Genomic DNA, 21,567 nt, shown 5'->3' with positions numbered 1-21,567 from the left:
ATGCAGCAAAACATAACTGCAATTTACAAACAAATATTTGTAGACTGACATTTTGTACTTCTATCTACATTTTCAGTGTGAGAAGTCCTCTTTGATGGAGGTCTACCTGCTGGGTACCTGCTGGACCGCTCTGCTGGACCGCTGTGATGGACGACTGTCTGCAGGGCGAAGACAGCGTCCAGCAGCATGATGGAGCACACGGTAACACAGAAACAGTTATTATCACTTCATATTTATATATATATATATATATATATATATATATATATATATATATATAAATATGAAGTGATAATAACTGTTTCTGTGTTACCGTGTGCTCCATCATGCTGCTGGACGCTGTCTTCGCCCTGCAGACAGTCGTCCATCACAGCGGTCCAGCAGAGCGGTCCAGCAGGTACCCAGCAGGTAGACCTCCATCAAAGAGGACTTCTCACACTGAAAATGTAGATAGAAGTACAAAATGTCAGTCTACAAATATTTGTTTGTAAATTGCAGTTATGTTTTGCTGCATGTCTTTAGTTTCCCCAAATGTTCCCTCTCTCTAAAAATGTTCTTATTCATCAAATGTCAGATTTATCAATGACAGATTTAACTAAAATCTGAGCTCTGAATTTACTGATTAAACTAAAATGCACAATCTGGACTAAATTTATGCCATATGCATGAATACAGCCAAAATTATCAACAAAATGAAGAATGAAAAGCTCCTAAAATGCACCAAACAGTCCCTAAGGGGTTATTTTCACCTTTCAGAGTATCTTCAGTGTGTGGTATAAGTACTATTACTGCAGTAAATGATGTGAATACCTGTCTCTGCCGGTACAGTGTTAGCTCGTCCTCTGCTGGAGGACTCACTGAAGCACACGTGCTGCTGTTTGTTATTGTGATCAGCTGACTGGAGTTTTTCTGCTGCTTTCATACTCTGAACACAACAAACTGCTGTTTTACTCACCATGCTGTCTGTCTGCAGCTCCTCCGCGAGCTAACGCCGAGAAACTGCTCCTCACAGCCCGCTGCAGGTGCGTCAAACCCCGCCAGCCTCCTGCTAGCTCCCCGTTAGCTTTACATTAGCTCCCCGTTAGCCTCCTGTTAGCTCCCCGTTAGCCTCTCTGTCCGGCTGCAGGCTGCTGCTGGCCGGGTTGAACATCCCGAAAAACACCCCAAGACGATTTATCTCACATTAACGATAGCTAAAGCAACTAGCGGGCTCGGTAATGTTTATCCTAAAACAGAGAATTTACCAGTTCGCGCCGGTTTAATTAACCGGAACCACAAACAGTTTGATGCTAACGAAGTGAAGCTAACTGAAGCTTCACACCAGCTCCTTATATCGAGTTAACTCTGTGTTAGCTGTTAGCACCAGCTGCTTATTTAGAAACGTTAGCCGCCATTTAACCGCTCTAACGTTTTTTAATTGAAATTAAAATGTTTGAAAAACATTAAATGGACTTCTCTGTGTGTTCGCATTGAAAAACACTTCAGTATCGGCCTCAGTATCACAGGCGTTGGTGGTATAGTGGTTAGCATAGCTGCCTTCCAAGCAGTTGACCCGGGTTCGATTCCCGGCCAACGCATCTGCTTTTTACACGTTTCACCCTGTTTTGATGCATTTTTCATTTTAATTGTTGATTAATTTTGGCTGTCTTCATGCACGTGGCATCAACTTTGGCCACATTGTGTATTTTTCCCATATTATGCAACTTCGTATATTTATGTAAGTAACTGACAACTAATCACATTTTAAGATAAAGATGCTTTGATAGAATCGGCCTCTAAATCACCTTAAATTATGACTGATTAATTGATTACAATTTCTCACACTTGTACATCGCTCTGTGCACAAAACACACTTTCCAAAATCAAGCTATAAAAATATTACACATTAATATATATTTTCTACTTTCATATTTTTTGTGCGTGTGTGCGTGCGCGCGCGCGCGTGTGTGTGTGTGTGTGTGTGCGTGTGTGTGTGTGTGTGTGCAGACATGGGGAGGTATTTCCACAGTGAGGTCGACATTAAGAGTCCGTGGCATCAGGTGCTGGCCGCCTTCTGGCAGCGATACCCGAATCCGTACAGGTAAACACAGGAGACACTTAGTCTGTCCGCCTCTCAAAAATGTCCACAATTTACAAGAATGTCCAAGAATGTCCAAAATGTCTGTGAATGAAAAATGATTATATTTTGCAGCAATATTCCCCTTTAAGAAAATGTTTTCAGGATTTGTTTGACATCATTTACATTTTTTCAGCATCTGCTTCTTTTTGCCAGCTGATGTTTTTGTCTCCCCGTGTGCTCTTTGAAAATGTCTCCGTTACAAAACTTTTTTACTTCTTCAAATGTCTTCGGTGTCTTACATTGTCCCCACTTTCCAAAGTTTTCTCCCATTCCAGAAAATGTCCCCATTTTCCAAGAATGTCCTCAATTTCCCCAAATGTCTTCACTTCACACAAACCTTATTTCTGAAAAGATGTCCTCACCAGAATATAAGTCCCAGTATAAATGTGTGTCTCAGCTCTCACGTCCTCACCGAGGACGTACTGTACCGCGAGGTCACCCCCAGCAACCACCTGTTGTCACGGCGACTGCTGACGAAGACCAACCGGCTGCCGGGCTGGGCGGAGCGCGTCTTCCCGGCTCACGTGGCCCGCGCCGTCTACGTCCTGGAGGACTCCATCGTGGACCCGCAGACTCACACCCTGACCACCAAGACCTGGAACCTGAACCACAACACGCTGATGGTCAGAGACTCGATCATCGAAATCACAGATCAATGCACGCTGACGGTTAACCCTTTAGAGACGCTTTAACATCACACACTCAAAATAAAGAAATGTATCAAATATCATATAAAATATTATTCAGTCGTATGTTAGCGTTTGTCTTTGGACCAACGTCAGCGCTCATCACGATTATCGAACGCTGGCGACCTTCAGAGTTAACGAGCGTGATGTAAACGTGTCCGCAGACGGTGGTCGAGCGCTGTCTGTTTGAGGAGGACCGCAGTCGGCCATCTTGGACCAAACTGAGGAGGGAGGCGTGGATCCTGTCGGCGGTCTACGGCTTCGCCCGACCGATACAGGTGAACGCCAAATCTCTGCAAAAACGAGCTGTCCTCCAAAATGTTCTCTTACTCAAAAATGTCCATATTTTCCAATAATTTCCTCAATTTTCACCAAAATGTCTTTTCTACACTTTTTGTTTTCTCCAAAATGTAAAATTAAAAAAGGCCACATTTTACAAAATGTTCTTATTTTTTTTTAAAATGTCTAATTTTCAGCAAAATCCACTTTTTTAGAAAATGTCATCACTTTCCTAAATATCACTTTCCTATCAGAAGTCTGTCCTAATTTGTCCTAATTTCTCCAAAATATTCTCAAAAAATGTCCATATTCTTCAATTATTATCTCAATTTTCCCCAAATGTCTTTTCCAAAAATTTTCCCGCTCCTCAAAATATCCAGACGTTCTAAAAATGGCTGGATTTTACATAACTGTCCAAACTTTTTCAAATGTTTGGTCTTAATTTTCAGCAATATCTCTTTTTGAAAATGTCCTCACTTTCCAAAATAGAACTTTCCCAAATTTGAATTATAAATATTAACTTCCAAAATGTCTCAAACAATGTCTCAACCATTTTTTTAAATAAAAAGAAATAAAATAAAATAGCTTAAAAAATGGTCCTTGTCTTCACAAAATGTTATTGGTCAAAAAAAAATTTGGTTTTCCGAAAAATCTACGACTGTCTTTACTTTGAAAAACGTCGGTAAAAATCTCCGATCGAGGTTTAACCCTTCGTGTGTCTCTGACAGGAGTTTGGACTCGCCAGGTTTAAAAGTAACCAGGCCAAAGCCATGAAGGGACTCGAGTTCGCCCTGTCCAAAATTCAGAGTGAGAGACACACACACAAACGCGCACACACACACACACACACACATTTTCTCACACTATACGAACTTTTACTCGTCATTTCTTCGTCTGTGTTCACTGTTTTATCGCCTGCAGCTGAGGCCCCGCCCCGTCTCTATGACGACCAGCTAGAGTCATCAGAGAAGCACAAGCTCCTCCCACAACAGGCCACGCCCACCTCTACCCAGAATCCCAAGCAGTTTGTCTGAACGTCGTCTTTGACCGTCACGGCAGAAATCCGCTCCGATCGATCGCAATAATCAATAGCGAGGAGGCGGGAAACGACTCAGCTGTGATTGGTCACTTTGTGAAGTCGGAGGAAGAGCGCGAAATAATGGACTACAATCACTCCCAGAATCCTTTGGGACTGACGAACTGTCTTTTTTCTGCAGTCTTTCATTTAGTTCACGAGTGAAACTTTCACACCTGAGATTTTATTTAAAAATATTTAGAGGAATTTTTTTTTTTTTTTTCAAGTTTTTTCAGGAAGTTTTTCTGATGTTAAATGTTCAACATCGATCATAGTTTTCATTTCAAATTCTTTTATTTTATTAGGATTTCCTTTGTATTGTTTCTTTTGTAAATGGTTCATTTCTGATTTAATTTTAATTTTAAAGGCATTGATATTATTGTCTATTTTTTCAGAGTCATCAGTTTTACATTATTATTTTAAAATAGTTGTTTTTTTAATTTTAGTTCAAATTAATTTTGTTATGACATTTTTTCAACTATTTAATGCTGTTGGTTTTTTTATTTTTTATTTTCATCTTTAGAATAAAAATTTTAGGTTCTGACATTTTCAAACATGTAAACTGTAGTTATTTTTAACATTTTGCAAAGGTTCAGTGTTTATTTAATTTTAAAATGATTTATAATTTTTCCTGTATTTTCTATTGTCAACTTTTTATATTTTTACAAGGACATGTTTTTTAATTGTAATAATTTTATTACTTTTTTCTATAATTTTCTGTCATTTTGCTGAATTAATTTTAAAATTGATTATTTTCTGTATTTACAGCCAATCAAAAAAACAAATCTGTCATGGAAATTGTTTCATTTCTGCACATTAATGTTGAATCAGATCAGATGTGCTTCACAGATAAACGCATGTTTCGTCCTCTCGTGGTCACGACGTCATATTAAAACATCAAAATCACTGATTGTCTTCTTTCAGAAACAAGTCTGGTTTTTTAATCTCTTTGAGGCAAATTTTTAAAAAATGTAAATGGTTTCTTAAAGATATATTGTTTTTAAAAAAATTATATATTCAAAACAGGATTGGAAATGAATATTTAAATACAAATTAGGGACTGTTCAATACTTCTGAGAGGGGAGAAAAGTAGTCCTAAAATGTTCAAAATATGGACAGATTTTGTTTTTATATTACAATAATTATAACTATTATTAAAAATGTTTTATTGATTAAAATCAACAACAATTTATACTTAAATTTATCATAACCCATATATACATATACAACTATAAATAAAACAGCTCATACTAACACTTAATTCTTCTTCATTATTGATAAAGCTCTACACCAGTTTATACTAACATTATACTAACAGAAACTACGCGTAAACCCCGCAGTGTCTGTGTGCGGTTTTCGGGGTAAATGAGTCGCGCTGATTCCGCTGAACTCCGTTTGTAAATCTGCTAATTTAACGACGGCGCGCTCACCGGAAAAACAGCGTTCACATTTAAACATAAACTTCCACCTTAAAACGTAAAATACAACCATGTGAATAATTCGGGATAGAAATAATCTACTGTGAAGCTGCATTTCATGAAATATCATCCATCTTTAGTGCTCAGTGCGGCGGTAAAGACGCTCAACAGGTGAGTACCTGCCGTCAGCCCGGGCACTAAAAACAGTTTGATATTTTCACGGAGTTTGGTTGTTTCTGTTCAAGCGTTTTTGCCACAGAAACATTTGGAGCTCACATTTACGATGACATCAGATCATAAGATTTTAATCACACATTTACGAGGATATTAGATAATAAACTGTGATTACTGACCTGACGGAGGAGGACGCCGCCGCAAAGCTGCACACAACCACAGAAGAAGAAGGAGCTAAACGGCGTTAGCTTCATGCTAACAAGTAAAGAGCGCGCGCCGTGTTCGCGCGTGTCGGGAAATCATTTTGAATTTTGGAGTTTTGGCTTCAGCTCGCAGAGAGAGCGGCACACCTGCTGGCTCTCACACCTGAGGACACGAGCGGCGGAAACGTTTGAAATTTAAAGACGCTTCTGAGCATGCGCCGAACTGATCACGTGACGTTTCACCTATTCAAATTTAACCCGTTAAAGTTCGCTTTAATGTCACACACACTCCGCTCTGCACACAAAATGCAAAATTTCTGCTTTCACTGAGTTTATTTTTCCAACCAGCATCAGAATTTTAACCCTTTAAATGCCACTTTTTAATAATGTTTTTAAATGAAAAAAATATGAAAATTGAATTATTTTCAATACTCTACATACTGAGTAGATTTTTAAAACTATCAAAAAAACACGACTGAAAATATAGGACAAAGCCCCTAAAGGGTTAAAGTCTCTATATCACTTTATGCTGGCACTTTAGTCCTCTCATCTTATCTTTCTAGTAGAAGAATACTTTTATTGTGAAAAAATTAAAGACATTTCCACCATAAATTGATACAGAAAAGACACAAATCTGTGCTTTTTTTATTTTGGAAGAGAGGTAGTTCACCTCCTTTAGGTTCACCAGGAGAAAAAAACGACAGCGAAAGGGTGGTGTCCAGGACGGGGGAGCCTCTTCTCCTTCAGGGTCGCTGGGAGCTGAAGACTGATTCTGTTGAGTCTGATTTCACACGGGCATCCAGCCTCTGACACTGAAGAGTAGATGCAGTTTTGAGATGATGGCAGTGATACGATGTTCCTCAGACGGGAGTCAAATCACAAGTCTGGTGATACTCCACGTTTTCTTATTGTCAAACAGATCACATGAGAAAACAAACACAGCAGTGATTGATCTCACCTTCATTTCTCTAGTACTAAATATAGAAAATGTACTAATATACTTTTCCACAAATCAGAAAAAGTAAAGTTTACTTCAAGTCAGCAGGTTCTAGTTTCTGACCTGATTCTGGTGTCAACAATGTACCAGTCTTTTTCGGGAGCCCAGGAGGAAGACACTATCACCAGCTTCATCTTTTGAGTTACGCAGCATCGGAGCAACACTTCAGTTTTGCTGCACGCCGGAGGAACGGCAGAGGCGACACCAGGCTGCTGGGCAGAGCGAACCAGACGGCGGACATCATCACCACGCAGCCGTCAGCGGAGAGGCGTCCAGAGCCACACAAACAAAAATCCCCAGAAACATCAGCCACAGCACTCCCATTATGGCCATGATGGTGTTAAAGGCCCTCTGCTTTGACTGGTCCACCCGCTCCCTGCCCCCGCCCACTTCCCCGGGTCCTGGACGAATCAGAACACGTAGAACCGAGAGGCTGCAGAAAGAGACGACGAGTAAGGAGAAACCGAAGAAGCTGAGAAACGGAACGAGGGGAAAGTCGGGCACATAAAGAGCCGTGATACCTTTCCATCCGAAGCTCAGCAGCCAGGCACAGCGAGCGCTGACGTTCCTGATCCTGATCCGGCCGGGCTGCTTCAGACCCAGGTACGTGACGGGGTGAACGACCGCCAGGTAGCGCTCCACACAGGCGAGGATATGAAAGGAAGTATGCCCGGGGAAAATGCCAAAAACCAAACAGAAACCCACAATAACCATCAGTGGGAGATCCACGTCGGCGCCGCAGATGAAGAGGACCCAGCCCGCCTCGCTGATCAGCTCCATGGCGGCCATCTGCAGGGCGAAGAAGTCGGCGTGGCTCATGGTGGTGGAGGAGCGCTGCTGCCGCCATCGCTGCTGACCCGGATAGAGGGTGAAGACGGTGAGAGGACTGAGGAGGAGGATTTTGGTGAGGGTGAAGGCGAGGGAGAGGAAGGAGTTTCTGCTGATGTCGTCGCAGTGGAGGTACGGGTGGAGGGTGGTGTTGGCGGCGAGAGATGAGTTGACGGCCATGTCTGTAGTTAGGACGGACTGAGGAAGAGGAGGAGACAGGTGGATCATTCGCTCTTCAGCATTACATTTAAATAGCAGGGCAGCGGCCTCATTAATGTATACTGGGAGGACGCATCACCCGACTGGTTCTACTGGTTCAAGTATTACTGCTGTGTGTGGTTTGTCCATGCGGGGTTGCCGTATCCAGCAGAGGCTGTTGTTTGACTGTTGCGGGTACAATTAATGTCAAAAATTAGACTCTCTATTTCATTACTTTTGAATAAATTTAATAAAAAGTGGAAAATAAGAATGGAATACGAGTGCCGACCCACATGGGAGTTTTCTGGGTACCAAGTGAGTCAGACCCGAGTCAAATCATTAGTCTAATGATACTTCACTTTTTTTTCGTTGTCAATAATTCACATAAATCAGTCTCATCTTTATGAATATTCCTGTTATCGTGTATATAACCTGTACGAATATATTTTCCTACAGATCAGAAACACTAAAGTTTAGTTATAAAAGTCATCAAGAACATTTTCTACACACGAACAAACGCTGAGTAAAACCAGAGGCTGACCGTATCAGTCCATCGATACGATGAATATTAATTCACAGAATCGAGGATCTCGTATCGGTAGATGTCCAACGCAGTCAAAGCAAACCTAAACTCTAATTATTATTAAAATGTGTTTTTTGTGGTGTGTCACGCTCACAGTGAGATTAAATCTGTGTTTTCAGCTCTTTGACTTCAAACGATGAGTCTGTCTGCTGACTCTGGATCAGTGGACTCGCGCCTTCTTTAGAGCAAAAAAGATCAAATTATCTTTTTAAATAGATTTTTTTTTTTCATTTTTAACTTTTGAAGAGTGAATTATTATTTAAATATTTCACATCGAGGAACACTCACCTTTTCTCCTGATGGTCGTCTGCTAAGTTTCTGGACGGTTTGCTGGCGTCTCGTCTGAAAATATCAATGCCTCTAATGTGATAAAGGTGTGTGTGTGTGTGTGTGTGTGTGTGTGTGTGTGTCTGGCTCTTTGCATGTTGCAAATTCAGTATAGGTTTTTATGAAACTTTTTACGGTAAATTGCAGAAGGCAAATTTTGTTTCAGCCCCGCAGAGCGGAGCCGGTGTGAGTTCAGTCTTTTAGTGACGTGTTTGAGTTCACGCTGATGATTTCTGTTTGTTTAGTATCTAACTGAGAGCACACATAAAGACATTACAGTGATAAGCTTCATATCTCCACATCACAACTTCAGATGGAAACGTGGCACAAACATCAAAACACAGCTGTATTTCACATTTGTTTTATTATATGAGTTATTAAAATTCTGATGAACACGTAGGTTGAAGAGGATGATAGTTATGTGAAAGACTTGGTCCCACCTCTGCAGCCAGCACTATTCGTGTTTGAAGAGCGTTGTACCACTCTGAAACTGTAGGGGAGCCAAATTCATAAAAACACAGATTCTTGCCTAATGCTGCTTTCGCCCTGAAAACGTCTCAGATTAGGAAACATAAACTCTGATGAAAGAAACGCTGGATAAGAAACGAGTTACAGAGGATAGAGAGGAAGTGAGGTCATCACATTTATCCGATCACGTATGTGATGCCGCTCCGAAACACTGATGACATCACTGAGCTGCCTCACCCTCAGGAGGCGTGGTCACACCCCAGGGCATGCTGGGTTGGTAGTGTTGCAGCCACTCCCCCCAGCTGCTCCTGGGCTCCTCCCCTCCGGTTTTCACCTCCCACCCCCCCACCACCCAGTCCAGCTCCTCTTTAACTCCCCCTGCCTCCTCCCTCTCCTCCCTCAGAATTACACTGTAGCACTTTTTGGAAACTTCTCCTCCACTCCTCTCCTCTCCTCGCCTCCTTCCTCCTCCACCTTCTGCAGAGACCCGACACTCCTCCATCACATCCCTCCATCCCTCTATCTCCTTCTCTTTGCTTACAAGACGGTACATTGTCTTCTTGAACACTCCCTTCTCCTCCGTCCCACTTTTGTCTTCTTCCTCCTCTCCCATTGCTCCTCCTCCTCCTCCTGTCGGCTCCAAAGTGACAAGAAGTCTTTCAGTCCCTCCTTCACCTTCCTTCCCTCCATCATCCCCCTTCAAAGCCTCTTCTTCCTCTCTGTTGGCAAACAGCACAGAGCGATACCACGCCATCACTCCTCCTCCTGCCACCTCCTGCTCCTCCACCCTGCTATATGTCAATATTCTCACAGCCTCACCACCTCCTCCCCTCTTCACCAGTGCCATGCTCAGCGGCTTGTACACCCTTCTGTACCAGTGGACCAACCACACCAGAGTAACCAATGCGCACACTGCCGACACCACGCACAGCAACAGGCACCCCACGAAAAGCCAGAAACAGAACACCCCTGCACCTCTGACGGCACTGATCCGACCGCTGGCAGGGGTCAACATGATGGCTGCCATGTTGGCGGAAGTTGTTGTGAGTACTCGGATTTTTGGTGTTGTTAATGGAATTGAAGGAACAGATCGGGATTTTGTTGATGTCTTGTTAGCAGGACTTTTGGTTGGAGGTCTGACAGTAGGACCAGGGGTGAAGGTAGTCCAATCAAACAGTGGCAAAACAGTCGCAGAAGTAGTAGCAGTAGGAACAGTGGTATGAATGGGAGGAACAGTGGTAGGAGCAGGAGGAACAGGAGGAACAGTGGTAGGAGCAGGAGGAACAGTGGTAGGAGCAGGAGGAACAGTGGTAGGAGCAGGAGGAACAGTGGTAGGAGCAGGAGTAGTATCTGGGATAGTAGCAGCAACTGTGCGGTAATGAGTAATTTGCATGTCATTGTCTCCGGTTGGATTTGATTCTGTCGCAGTAGAACACAGATCAGACTCTTCCAGACTCAGTAAAGGTTTACTCTTATGCCGCTGTGGAGAGTCACACACCTGCAAAGAGATAGCAACCAGCAAATTCACAGTCAGTTAAAATGAATCCTTTATAGGTATCAAATATGTATCGAAGGAACAGTCCCTAGTCTTTACCATAAGACATTTAATGCGTGTCTAACAAGTTTGTACAAAGTGTGGATCGATCACATCTGAAGGTAAAACTGGTGCTACTCACCACACTCTCCCCGTCGCTGATGATAATTTTGCCATCTCGGACATAGACGTTGAATTCGTAGTCTTCAAGATATCTGCGCAAATAACCAAGGGCACAGGAGCAGGCCCAGGGATTGACTGAGAGGAAGAGGTACGGCACCTCCGTTTTCGGGCTGAACCAATCATCGGGCATCACCATGATCTGAAATAAAAGCATTTCAAAGCAAGTCCTGCAGTGCTCGACGTGACAACCTCTGCCTCCTAAAGGCTGCTACCACCTCTGAGCTGTGGTAAAATAATGGTTTTAACCTCCTGTTTCTGACAAATCTTCTACTCAAATACTTTCAATATCCCGTGTGTGTTCTCCCACCTTGTTGTTTTCCAGGTAGATGGTTTCTATGACAGAGAGGGGGTGGAGCATGAGCCCAGGGAGCACCCTAATATGATTAGATGACAAGTCCAGGATCTAGAAGGTAGGACCATGAGTCAGAAAAGAACCAATTAGGAGTCGAGAGTTCTTTGGTAACAACTAAGAACTAAAAAAAGTACTAAAAATGTAAAAGTAAGCAGGTTTTCCTAGCGTGAAAATCAAGCCAGCATGCTACTTTAACTCTATGCTTCATTTTCTGCTTAACTTAATGATTTGCTTCCCAACTTCCTAACATGTTACTGTCACATTCTGCATCCCGGTGTCCTTACATGCTACATCACAGTATGTCTCCCAACTGCTTGATATGCCACCAGTACGGTATCCATCCCAACTTCCTAACAACTACTAATAGTTATAAAGATATCATTACAATATGTGTCCTTACTTCCTAAGAAGCTACCTTCATTTTCTGGGTCCTAACTTTCTGAAAAGCTATCTTTACAGTCGACTTCCTGATTTCCTAACAAGCTTCCTTCATTTTCCTTGTCCTAAGTTCCTCAAAGTTACCTTTACAGTGTGCATTCTGACTTTCCAACACCCCACTTTCACAGTATACATCCTGATTTCCTAACAAGCTACCTTCATTTTTTTGGGTCCTAACTTCCTAGAAGGCAACCTTTATGGTATGCTTCCTGAATTCCTAACATCTACTAATACTGATATGATACTGCAACAATACGTGTCTTTACTTCCTAATGTGCTACCTTTATTTTCTGGGTCCCAAAAAGTTAGATTCGCAGTATGTGTCCTGACTAACAACTACTAATACTTCATTTTTTGTGTCCTAACTTCCTGAAAAGCTGCCTCCACGGTATGCATCCCAACTTCCTAACAAGCTACCTTAATTTTCTGGGTCCTAACTTCCTAAGATACTATCTTCATTTTCTGCATCCATCTTACTAACATGATACCATAACAATGTGTTTCCTTACTTCCTCACAAGCTATCTTCATGGTGTGTGTCCTACAGGCCTAACCTGATACATTCATGCTCTACACCCTAACCTTCTAACATGCTACCATCATGGTATGCATCCCAACTTACTTGTCCTGCATCCTATCTTCCAAACAAGCTACCTTCTTGTTGTTTGTCTTTACTTTCTAACATGCAACTTTCACAGTATGCTCAGTTCCTTCATCGTCTTCACTCTAGTTACAACTAGTTACGTAACACGCGTCCTAACTCCAGAACATGGTATATTCACATGCATCTTTCCTTGCTAACAGTCTGTGATCACAACATGTGTGTTAAAGCACAGACCTCCAGCTTGCTGAGTCCAGAGAAGGTGTGGTCGCTCAGAGAGTTCAAGGCATTGTTGTCCAGGTAGAGTTCAGTCAGAGCAGGACAGGCAGAGAAGGAGCCATCAGAGAGGGACGTCAGTTGATTTGACCCCAGCCGGAGGACACTGAGGGTGGGCAGGATCGGAGTAACGCTGGGGGTCACCTCTGCAATCTGGAGACACAGAAAGTCATGAAAATTTTGATTTTTAAATTATACAAAAACAGTATGAGAGAATGAAATACACATTACTTAATTTTGATCACTAATATCAACTTTATTAAATCTGGATTCAATTCAAGACACCTTGTTGCCTGAAAGGTCGATTTCGTAGATCTCTGTGAAGATCTTGAAGGAGTACCAGGACAGACTGGAGAACAGGTTTTTCGGAAACAACATAACCTAAAAACACAGGAAAAGTAGAAGAAGAGAAACATATAAAGCTGTCAGGGTTTCCTGTCATACTGTGATCTTATTTCTCTGAAACAGGAAGCTTGTGTCTCCGCTGTGTGTCTTGTCCTGTCAGTCAAACACTTGCATCCAGCAGCTGTAGATGTACATGGATCAACTGGCCCATCAGGACATTTAACTGGTTATTGTGATGCAAAATAAAGTCATGCACTACTTTGGACAGAAAAAAGTGGTGACCGTCAGATCTTCAACATTTCGATAAAATGAAAGTTTCCTTTGAGGAGAACTTTTCGCAAAATCCCCAAACTATCAGTGTAATGACAAGAAGAGTTTTAGAGAGAATAAAAAAAGAAAACACTATAAATAACTCAGGTATTTAATATTTTAGCATTTGCTCTCGTTGTTGTCTTCTAGTTATTATCAATATTTACTTTTAAAGAGAGAAATAGGGCTTACATGATATTTGAATGTGCAACTGCACTTTTGAGTGTCTAGGACAATAAACCTGAACTTAAAAGTAAGAATGCTAACCCAGCTAGCAGAAAAAAGCTGCCGTAACACTGACTAACGTTACCTACAAGTTGCAATAATGTTTGACAGAAATCGTTTTAACCTAATGTTCACCCATCCTCCAACCTAATGTAACATAAGAACGTTTTAAGGATGTTAATCATTTCTAATAATGTTCCTGTGAGGTTTAATGCTGACTGAGACGTAACATTTGAGCTGCAACACTGGGGATGTTTTGGTGATGTTGAGAGGTGACAGATCAGAGAATGTTCTTCGTAAAACGTTCCCACAATGATACATGGGAACAAAGAAAGAACGTTTTCAAAGCAGCATTCAGAAAATGGTATTAAGGACTGAGATTACACTTTTTAAAAATGAAAATGTAATGTAATGTGATATGTTAAAAATAAAAAACATTTTAAAAAATAAGAAACATTTTTGATGATTATAGAGAATGTTACCCGAACTTTAAGGAGAACGTTAAATGTTTTAGTAAGTTAATTTAGATTATTTTATGACTTTGACTATTTTTATGATGTAAAGATCAATACTGAAAAAAATCCATTTTATATTTGACTTAAAACATAAACATTAATGTAATTTTATAAAGTCTGCAGATATTCTATGAATATTATATGTATTCTTTTATACGGTAGGACTAAAATCTTAGACTGAGGCGAGCTCAGTTATTTTTCATCTTTAACTGGATGTTGTTGATGTCTGTCGGTGTTTTGTGGCGTTACCTGTGTTGTGGGTTCGAATCCCGCTGGGACGTCTCTGAAGCCTAGGGCTGTGCAGTCCTCTCTTGTACGGTGGTCCTTGTCCCTGTCCCTGGTGCAGTCGGCCCACGCTGTAACCATGGCAACATGGGGGGACAGGAGGAAGAGGACGAGGAAGAGTTGCATACCGAAGAAGACTTTCAGTTCGTCAAAGACCAAGTCTGAGTCTGAGAGGACAAACTGAGACACTGAGACACTGGCATGGTTCCTGCTGAGGTTTGACTGACGGCCGCTGTGACAGGAAGTGAGATAAGACCCAGCTGTTGTCTGTCGATAGCGTGTCGGCCTTTTCTCTTTATAAAGACTCTTTTTTTTTATCTCTCCAGCTTCCTCGTTGTGCTTTTTAGGACATTTTTAAATTGGAGAGTTCAGCACTCATATTACTGCTGTAACTGAATATTATTTACTGCAGCTTTATGTTTATTTATCAAATGTAACTTTTGTGGGACAAAATGCAGAATCCCAACTGGCAAGCAACGTTCCCACAACATTGACTAATCTTACCTACAAGCTGTACGAAAACATTTTAATCTAACATTCAAAGAACGTTTTAAGGATGTTTATAATTTATTGTAATTTAATTGTTATTTACGACATCTATTGCAGGTCTGTCCGTCCTGGAAGAAGGATCGCTCCTCTGCTGCTCTTCCTGGGGTTTCCTCCATTTTTTCCCCCGTTACTGTATTTTTCGGGAGTTTTTCCTCGGGTGATGTGAGGGTCTGAGGGCAGAGGGATGTCGTACGCTGTAAACCCCTCTGAGGCAAACCGTGTATCGTGATAATGGACTCTAGAAATAAAACTGAACTCAAAAAATGTTCCTATGAGGTTATAAACTGAGTAAGACGTAACATTTGAGCTGCAACAGTGAGGATGTTTTGGTGATGTTGAGAGGTGACAGATCAGAGAACGTTCTTTTACAAAATGTCCCCACAACGTCACTTGAGAACAGAGGAAGAACGTTTTCAAAGAAACATCCAGAACGTTATTGAGAACTGAGACTGTACACCATTTTTATGAAAAAATTATGTAATGTTATATGTTAACAGTACAAAAACATTTTTAAAAATAAGACATAACATTTTTATAGAGAATGTTGCCTGAGCGTGAAGAATAACGTTCTGGGAACGTAAAGCAAACTTTGCATTGGTAGCATTGTCAGTTCTCAGAACATTTTTAGAGCCAAAAATTGCTCACCGGGACTTCAGGCGACAGCGGCGGATTAAGGAGCTCTGCAGCTGTACGGAGGAAACAGTGAAGTGAGTCGAGATCGTTTTTTCGTTCTTACTGACAGTTTATTGCCATCATGTTGTCTGCAGGTAGAGCCTGAGATTGGTTCCTGATACAACACAAACAACAACAAAAAACAACAACAACAACCCAACAGACAGGAAAATAGCTGAAGCGGCTCTCAGCCAATAGGAGGAGGGCTACACCATGATGTCATCACCATGATGTCATCTTGTCTGTTTTCCAGGTTTCCCGTGGCGACATCATGCTGTGATGTCACGTATTCCGAGGTCGGGATTGGAGCAGAGGTGTAAGGGAACGGGCAGGGCCAATCAGTGATGGGCCTGGTTGCCATGGCAACAGTGCCCCCCCTCCTCCAATTAACAAAACTAAACAGAAGATTAGAAGATAAACAGTAAAATCAGATTCATAACGGAAAACAAGCTTTAGACTATGACTCTAAATTAATCCGAAAACACACACACACACGCACACAGATGACCAATACACACGAACATACATGAACACACACACACACACACACATTAAACACACCCAGGCAGTTGCATGAGGGCGAAGAAGCTCCCTTTAGCAGCATCCAAAAGAACCCAACATTAATGACGCTTTATACTTTAAAACAGTTATATTAATAATAGTGATGATGACGCGATGACATCACAAAGCAAAGGTCAAACATGAAGGCGGGGTTAAAATACGAGAAGCAAATGAATACACAGAGAAAATAAAACAGCCAATCAGAAGCCCAAGCTGGAAATTAAAAATAAAAAATAATAAAAATAAAAATCAGTAAAATTAAAACCGTAAAAACGGAAACATTGTTTCCCATCAAGCCCGGCGGTGGCAGCAGGTTATCAGGATTGTCCCGTGATTGGTCGATTCCGGAAACAGCAGAGCAGAAATTAAATTCTGCTGATGTCATGCTTCTCCGGCCAATCACATTCAGTTCTTGTGTTTTTGTCATCATCATCATCATCACGGCGGCTTCCTCCCTGACTGGGACGGAGCGCTCCCATTGGCTGGTTCTGACCTTTTGTGAAAAGGTCTCAAAGTCACGGAGCACAAACTTGCTCCACTCGTCATCTCCCACAATGCCTTGCTCTGTGTGGGCGGGGTTTAGGCAGTGGCGCCAACTCCCAGCTAACAGTAAACATGTCATCGTCATGGAGGGCGGATAAAAGCCTCCGGGGCTGCGTTCAGGCAGACGGCGGGAGTCAGAAATATGCGGCAGGCTGGTTGTTATTAAACTTCCTGTATTCCAGCAGTTCAGTGAACGCAACAACAGAAAAACAGATGCTGATGTTTGCGGCTTTTCTCTTTTATTGCACTTAAACTGAAAATCTTCATCTTTATGATTGAAACACAAGTTTGATGTCAACAAACATCAACAACTGTCACTGTTTTTTTTTAAATTTTCTTTAAAATGAAAATAAATACAACGACAAATAGGATAAACGCCACAATTTCCCACTTCCTGCCGTGTCATGAAGGCGCCGTTATCTCTCGTCCCTTCTTGGACATCATAAAAACTTTTTGTCAGGTCCTGAAAATCACACACGACACGTCGTCGTGTCTCTTCAAACACAAAGCTTACTGTCTCTTTTGCTCCTTCTCTCACCATGTTTCAAACTACATTTCCCAGAGTTCTTTGCTCACACAGCCTTACATAATCCATCATGATTCCTACAATCTCCCACAAGTCCTACATCTCCCATGAGGCATGACTTACATTTCCCACGATTGCCAGAGACAGTGAAGGCGACACATTAATGTCGCCGCCTTTTTAAAAAATATTCATCTTCATGAAAACATCAACAAATAAATCAGGATACACTTCAAATATACACACAATGCTTTAAAACGATTCAACATGCGAGTGTCAACATCTACACCTCCTCCTCCTCCTCCTCCTCCTCACACCGTCCGTCTGTACAGCAGTGTGCCCGTCAGCTCCTGCAGGAGGCGCCGCAGAGCAGCGTTCTTTGGTTCGTAGCGACGCAGCATTCAGTGTCACACGGGAGAGACGGAAACTACGAGCTCCAACGGGTTCATGTGTTTTTCATTTAAAACGTGTTTGTCACATTGTTTTAAATGTAACTCGGTGATTTAAAGGCACAGTCACTTTGTTAATGTGACGCATCAGCGTGTCTGCTTTTCTAATGTTGAAATGGTGAAGCTGAAATACTTAAGAGATGTTTGAGGTCATTTAGAGTTTCAGTTGTTTTTACACAGTAAAATATTTTTTAAAAAGTAGTCGGGGATCCTTGTGTACGGAAGCCAGTAACTGCCAGCACAAAAAAACTGTATCAGGTCAGAACATGAAAAGTTTCTTGTATTAACAATTTGCTTTTCACATTTTTCAAGACATTTTCATGTAACAAAAAAAACTCTTCTTTTTTTCATGAATAATTTTCAATTATAAGAAAATAGTTTTCACATTATTCCAGGATATTTTCATGTTACAAGAAATTTGTAAAAAGAACTTGTTTTAACAAGATATTTTGTTAGAAGAAAATGTTTTCATTTTCATGTTATAAAAATAATTAAAAACAAAAAAAAAAACTTTTCATTTTATGTTATTACTAGAAACTTTTCTTGCATTAAAAAAAACAACTTTTCTTTGATAACATGAACTTATCTCGTAAAATTGTGAAAACCTGTTCATGTTATACCTGACAGGAATCAGCTTTGTCTTTTTTTGCGGCCTGACAGGTCCGTATTCCTGCAACCATGAGGTCATTATAAAAATCAGCCTCAGGAAAGTTTTGTTCTTATTAAAATCAGTTAACAGAAAATTAAACATTTTGATAATCCATTAATTGTTTTACACATTTTAACATGCCCCTTCACTTTGCAACTTTGTGTTAAATTGCTCTTATATGGACAAGTTTCCCCTCTGGGAATCAATAAAGGTTTATTTGATCTTTTATAGTAAATAATATTCAAACTCTTCATCCGTGGCTGAAGTCATACAAACTGTAATTCCCATACAACATGAACTCTACCTTGGCTAAGCGAGGCTAGGCTAATACTTTCACCCGTGTTGCACTTGTAGCGCATTTGCCTAAAAAGTGAAAGAGCCACTCGCTCTCCCTGCTCAGGCTAACTGACTAGCTCAAGCTAACACAGAGCTCTCAGGCTGAGCTGGGCTAGTTAGCCTCCTGGGCTAACAGCGGCTAAAAGAGAGGAGAGCTTAAAACCCAAACTCCATTGAAGTACAAACACTCGTCCTGCTCAGAAAAAAAAAACAAACCAAAGTACTTCATCTTCAAGTTAAAACAAGATCAACAAAATTAAAACGGCTCGAGCTGAAGGTGGCTAGCCTCGGGAGCTACTTAAGCTTCGGCTAACGGTGGTTATCACCAAGAGACAGCACTTCAGCTACGGCTAACGGCAGTTAGCCCTGGGAGCTAATGGTATGTTTAAATGCGGATGTATTGTCAATAAGAGTCCATATGAACGCCCCTCTCTGTTGGTACTTACGACCTCAAAAAAGGATATTTTCTGGGCACTCTGAATTCACAACGTTGTGGACACGACTTGCCATGTTGTAAACATGAGCTCACAAGTTCCATTTGAACGCAGCATCACTTGAGCTTCTGCTAATGTTAACTAGCCCTTGGTGCTAACACTCCAGCTTTTACTAACAGTAGCTAGCCCTGGGGGGTAATGCTACGTTTGAAGTTGTGATGTCAGTAAGAGTCCATATTATCACCCCTCTCTCGTGGAATTTATGACCTCAAAAGGTGAAATTTTTCCAACCACTCCGAGTTTTCCACTTTTCACGTTGTAAACATGAGCTCACAAGTTCTATATGAACGCAGCACATCACTTTAGCTTCTGCTAATGATAGCGAGCACCGGGAGCTAACACTTTAACATGTGCAAACAGCTAACACTGGGACCTAGAACTTAAGCTTTGGTTAACAGTAGCTAACCCCGAGTTAGCACAGTATCCCCCGCTAACAGTAGCTAACCCCCGAGATAGCGCTTATCTACGGCTAATGGAAGCTAGCCCCAGGAGCTACACTTCAGCTTTCACTAATCGACTGATAAAGACCAAAGTAATCAATAAAACTAATCAAACTAAATAATTACATAATAAACTTCCATAATGTTTGACAGCCTGACAATAAACAGTAACAGGAACTAAACATTGTTGCTAAGGCAACAGCAAACCCGTGCTAACGTAAAGGCAAGGAGCAAGCTACACACACGCACGCACGCACACACACACACACACACACACACACACACACACACAGCAGGATTGAAGATACAGGATGTGTGTGATGTTAGTTGGTGTGTAATAGCTGACTCAGTGTGGTGAAAGTGCTGAAACACACACACACACTCGCGCACACACACACACAGTCATCTTGACGGCATCAGGGGCGCCGCGTGTCCTGCAGCCAATCAGAGGCCTCCCTGGGGTCAGAGGTCAGATGGGGGTCTCCTTGTTGTTTTTGAGGTCCGGTGCGCTGAACTGCCGCCTCATCCTGGGCGGCGTGGTGAAGCCCCACCCGCCTGGCGGTGGCCCCGCCCCCAGCAGCATGTCAGCGGGCGGGGGCGGGACGCCGGAACGCGGCAGGCTGTGGTAGTTGGGGTGAGGTCCTGGTTGGAATGGTGCATTATGGGGATTGTAGTAGGGATGGTGATGAAACTGATGGTGCTGATTATAATGGAAGCCTCCTTCTCTGTCCCTCCCCCCTCCTCCTCCTCCTCCTCTCCCGCCTCCTCTCTCTCCTCCTGGCCCGGGTGACACCCCTCTTCTCTGTCTCGGTCGCCCCTGGTGACCGCCGCCACCACCATGTCGCTGGTCGTTGTCGTAGTTGCGGTGGGGAGAACTGTCTAGGGAGTTGCGGCGATAGCGGCGTTGGTGGTTGTTGTTGTTGCCATGGTGCTGGTGATAGAAGCCGCCCTGGTTACCCTGGTTACCCTGATTGCGCTGCTGCCAGGCACGATGGGGGCTGGGGGTGCGCATGCGAGGGGGCGGAGCCTGGAAAGGGATGGGCAAAAGGCCCTGAGGCGGAGGAGGTGATGGAGAAGCTTTGCCCTCACATCCTCCTCCCCCTCCCACCTCCTCCTGCTGCTGTTCCCCCTCCTCTCCCCCTCCCTCCCCCAGACCCAGAGCCTGCAGGGCCGCGCTGGCTGGTCCCCATGACAACCGGTGGGCGGGGTTACTCTTAAAGGGGAACTTGAGCTTGCACTCCTGCGGGGGGATGAAGCGGCCGGTCCCGGGGAGGTGCACAGGAACCACAGGTGAGTTCTGACCTGCAGGAGGACAGGGGACAGACGGGACATCGGTCAGGCATCTCCTGAAACACAAACATGTCGTGTGAGCGCTCAGTGACGTAATCTAACCCTGGTTCTGTCCTCGCAGCTTCTTGGCGATGTTCTGCTGCTGCAGGTTCAGGATTCGCTGCTGCTCCTGTTTCAGCCAGCGGAGGCGCCCTCGCCTGAACGCCGGGTCCTCTTCCATCAACCGCTGGACTCTGACCTCCGGCTGCTGGGTGTCATCAGCGGCCCCGTTGTCGCCGGCCCCATCGTCGCCCCTCTTAGGCGACACTCCTTCTTCTCTGCCATTCACATCGTCATCCTGGAAATGAGAGGAGGACGGGTTAGCGTGAGACGGATGATCAGCTGACTGACCAGACCGTGAGGTGTGAACGTACCTGAACAGGTATGATGCTCTCCATCTTGATCATCCTGTCTCTCAGAGCTTTGATCTCCTCGTCCTTCATGTTGTTCTGCAGCTTCACCTCCTGCAGGAGTCAGAGACTTTTATTTTATTTATTTTTTTAATGAAGCCTGAACAGTCAGAAAAATCTCAACGTCTATTGTAGTACTGAATTCTCTCCTGTATCATTAGCTCTCTCCTGTATCATTAGCTCTCTCCTGTATCA

General features: G+C 42.7%; 3 protein-coding genes and 1 non-coding gene across 5 annotated transcripts; 2 read left to right on the top strand and 2 right to left on the bottom strand.

Annotated features, from left to right (window-relative positions):
* The first annotated feature begins 1,505 nt into the window (after positions 1-1,505).
* trnag-ucc lies at positions 1,506-1,577 on the top strand. Its single transcript has one exon. It is a non-coding gene; the product is annotated as a tRNA-Gly (tRNA).
* A 368-nt stretch (positions 1,578-1,945) lies between these two features.
* Positions 1,946-4,334, top strand: LOC121962124 (PRELI domain-containing protein 1, mitochondrial-like). Of its 2 annotated transcripts, XM_042512323.1 has the most exons (5): positions 1,946-2,080; positions 2,517-2,742; positions 2,970-3,083; positions 3,813-3,891; positions 4,006-4,334. In XM_042512323.1, the coding sequence occupies exons 1-5, from the start codon at positions 1,989-1,991 to the stop codon at positions 4,116-4,118; spliced, it is 624 nt and encodes a 207-aa protein (XP_042368257.1). In that variant the 5' UTR covers positions 1,946-1,988; the 3' UTR covers positions 4,119-4,334. The 2 variants fall into 2 exon arrangements, with proteins under 2 accessions (XP_042368257.1, XP_042368256.1); XM_042512322.1 differs by having other exon boundaries at positions 1,988-2,742.
* A 4,898-nt stretch (positions 4,335-9,232) lies between these two features.
* On the bottom strand, positions 9,233-14,707 carry LOC121962088 (platelet glycoprotein Ib alpha chain). Its single transcript, XM_042512283.1, has 6 exons — positions 14,382-14,707; positions 13,024-13,119; positions 12,700-12,891; positions 11,380-11,475; positions 11,032-11,211; positions 9,233-10,853 (listed from the first exon to the last, which is right to left on the bottom strand). Exons 1-6 carry the CDS (start codon positions 14,541-14,543, stop codon positions 9,576-9,578), a joined length of 2,004 nt encoding a protein of 667 aa, XP_042368217.1. The 5' UTR covers positions 14,544-14,707; the 3' UTR covers positions 9,233-9,575.
* A 3,534-nt stretch (positions 14,708-18,241) lies between these two features.
* LOC121962484 (kinesin-like protein KIF1C) lies at positions 18,242-21,435 on the bottom strand (the record flags this gene model as incomplete). Its single annotated transcript, XM_042512742.1, has 3 exons — positions 18,242-20,935; positions 21,026-21,260; positions 21,337-21,435. Coding segments are annotated over 3 exons (1,167 nt in total), but the record flags the coding sequence as incomplete, so codon positions are not given.
* Positions 21,436-21,567: the final 132 nt, after the last annotated feature.

The sequence above is a fragment of the Plectropomus leopardus genome, chromosome 23 (genome assembly GCF_008729295.1).
Source record: "Plectropomus leopardus isolate mb chromosome 23, YSFRI_Pleo_2.0, whole genome shotgun sequence".
In the NCBI taxonomy this organism is placed as follows: domain Eukaryota; kingdom Metazoa; phylum Chordata; class Actinopteri; order Perciformes; family Serranidae; genus Plectropomus; species Plectropomus leopardus.
This window is presented reverse-complemented; position numbering and strand designations above follow the sequence as displayed.

Excerpts from the sequence above, each read along its gene's own strand:
- LOC121962124 (XM_042512322.1), top strand. The coding sequence starts at position 2,341 with ATGTCTTCGGTGTCTTACATTGTCCCCACTTTCCAAAGTTTTCTCCCA. Across the intron at positions 2,743-2,969 it reads TGAACCACAACACGCTGATG|ACGGTGGTCGAGCGCTGTCT; the intron begins GTCAGAGACTCG and ends ACGTGTCCGCAG. Across the intron at positions 3,084-3,812 it reads GCTTCGCCCGACCGATACAG|GAGTTTGGACTCGCCAGGTT; the intron begins GTGAACGCCAAA and ends TGTCTCTGACAG.
- LOC121962088 (XM_042512283.1), bottom strand. The coding sequence starts at position 14,543 with ATGCAACTCTTCCTCGTCCTCTTCCTCCTGTCCCCCCATGTTGCCATG. Across the intron at positions 11,212-11,379 it reads TCTACCTGGAAAACAACAAG|ATCATGGTGATGCCCGATGA; the intron begins GTGGGAGAACAC and ends CTTTTATTTCAG. Across the intron at positions 10,854-11,031 it reads TCAGCGACGGGGAGAGTGTG|GTGTGTGACTCTCCACAGCG; the intron begins GTGAGTAGCACC and ends ATCTCTTTGCAG.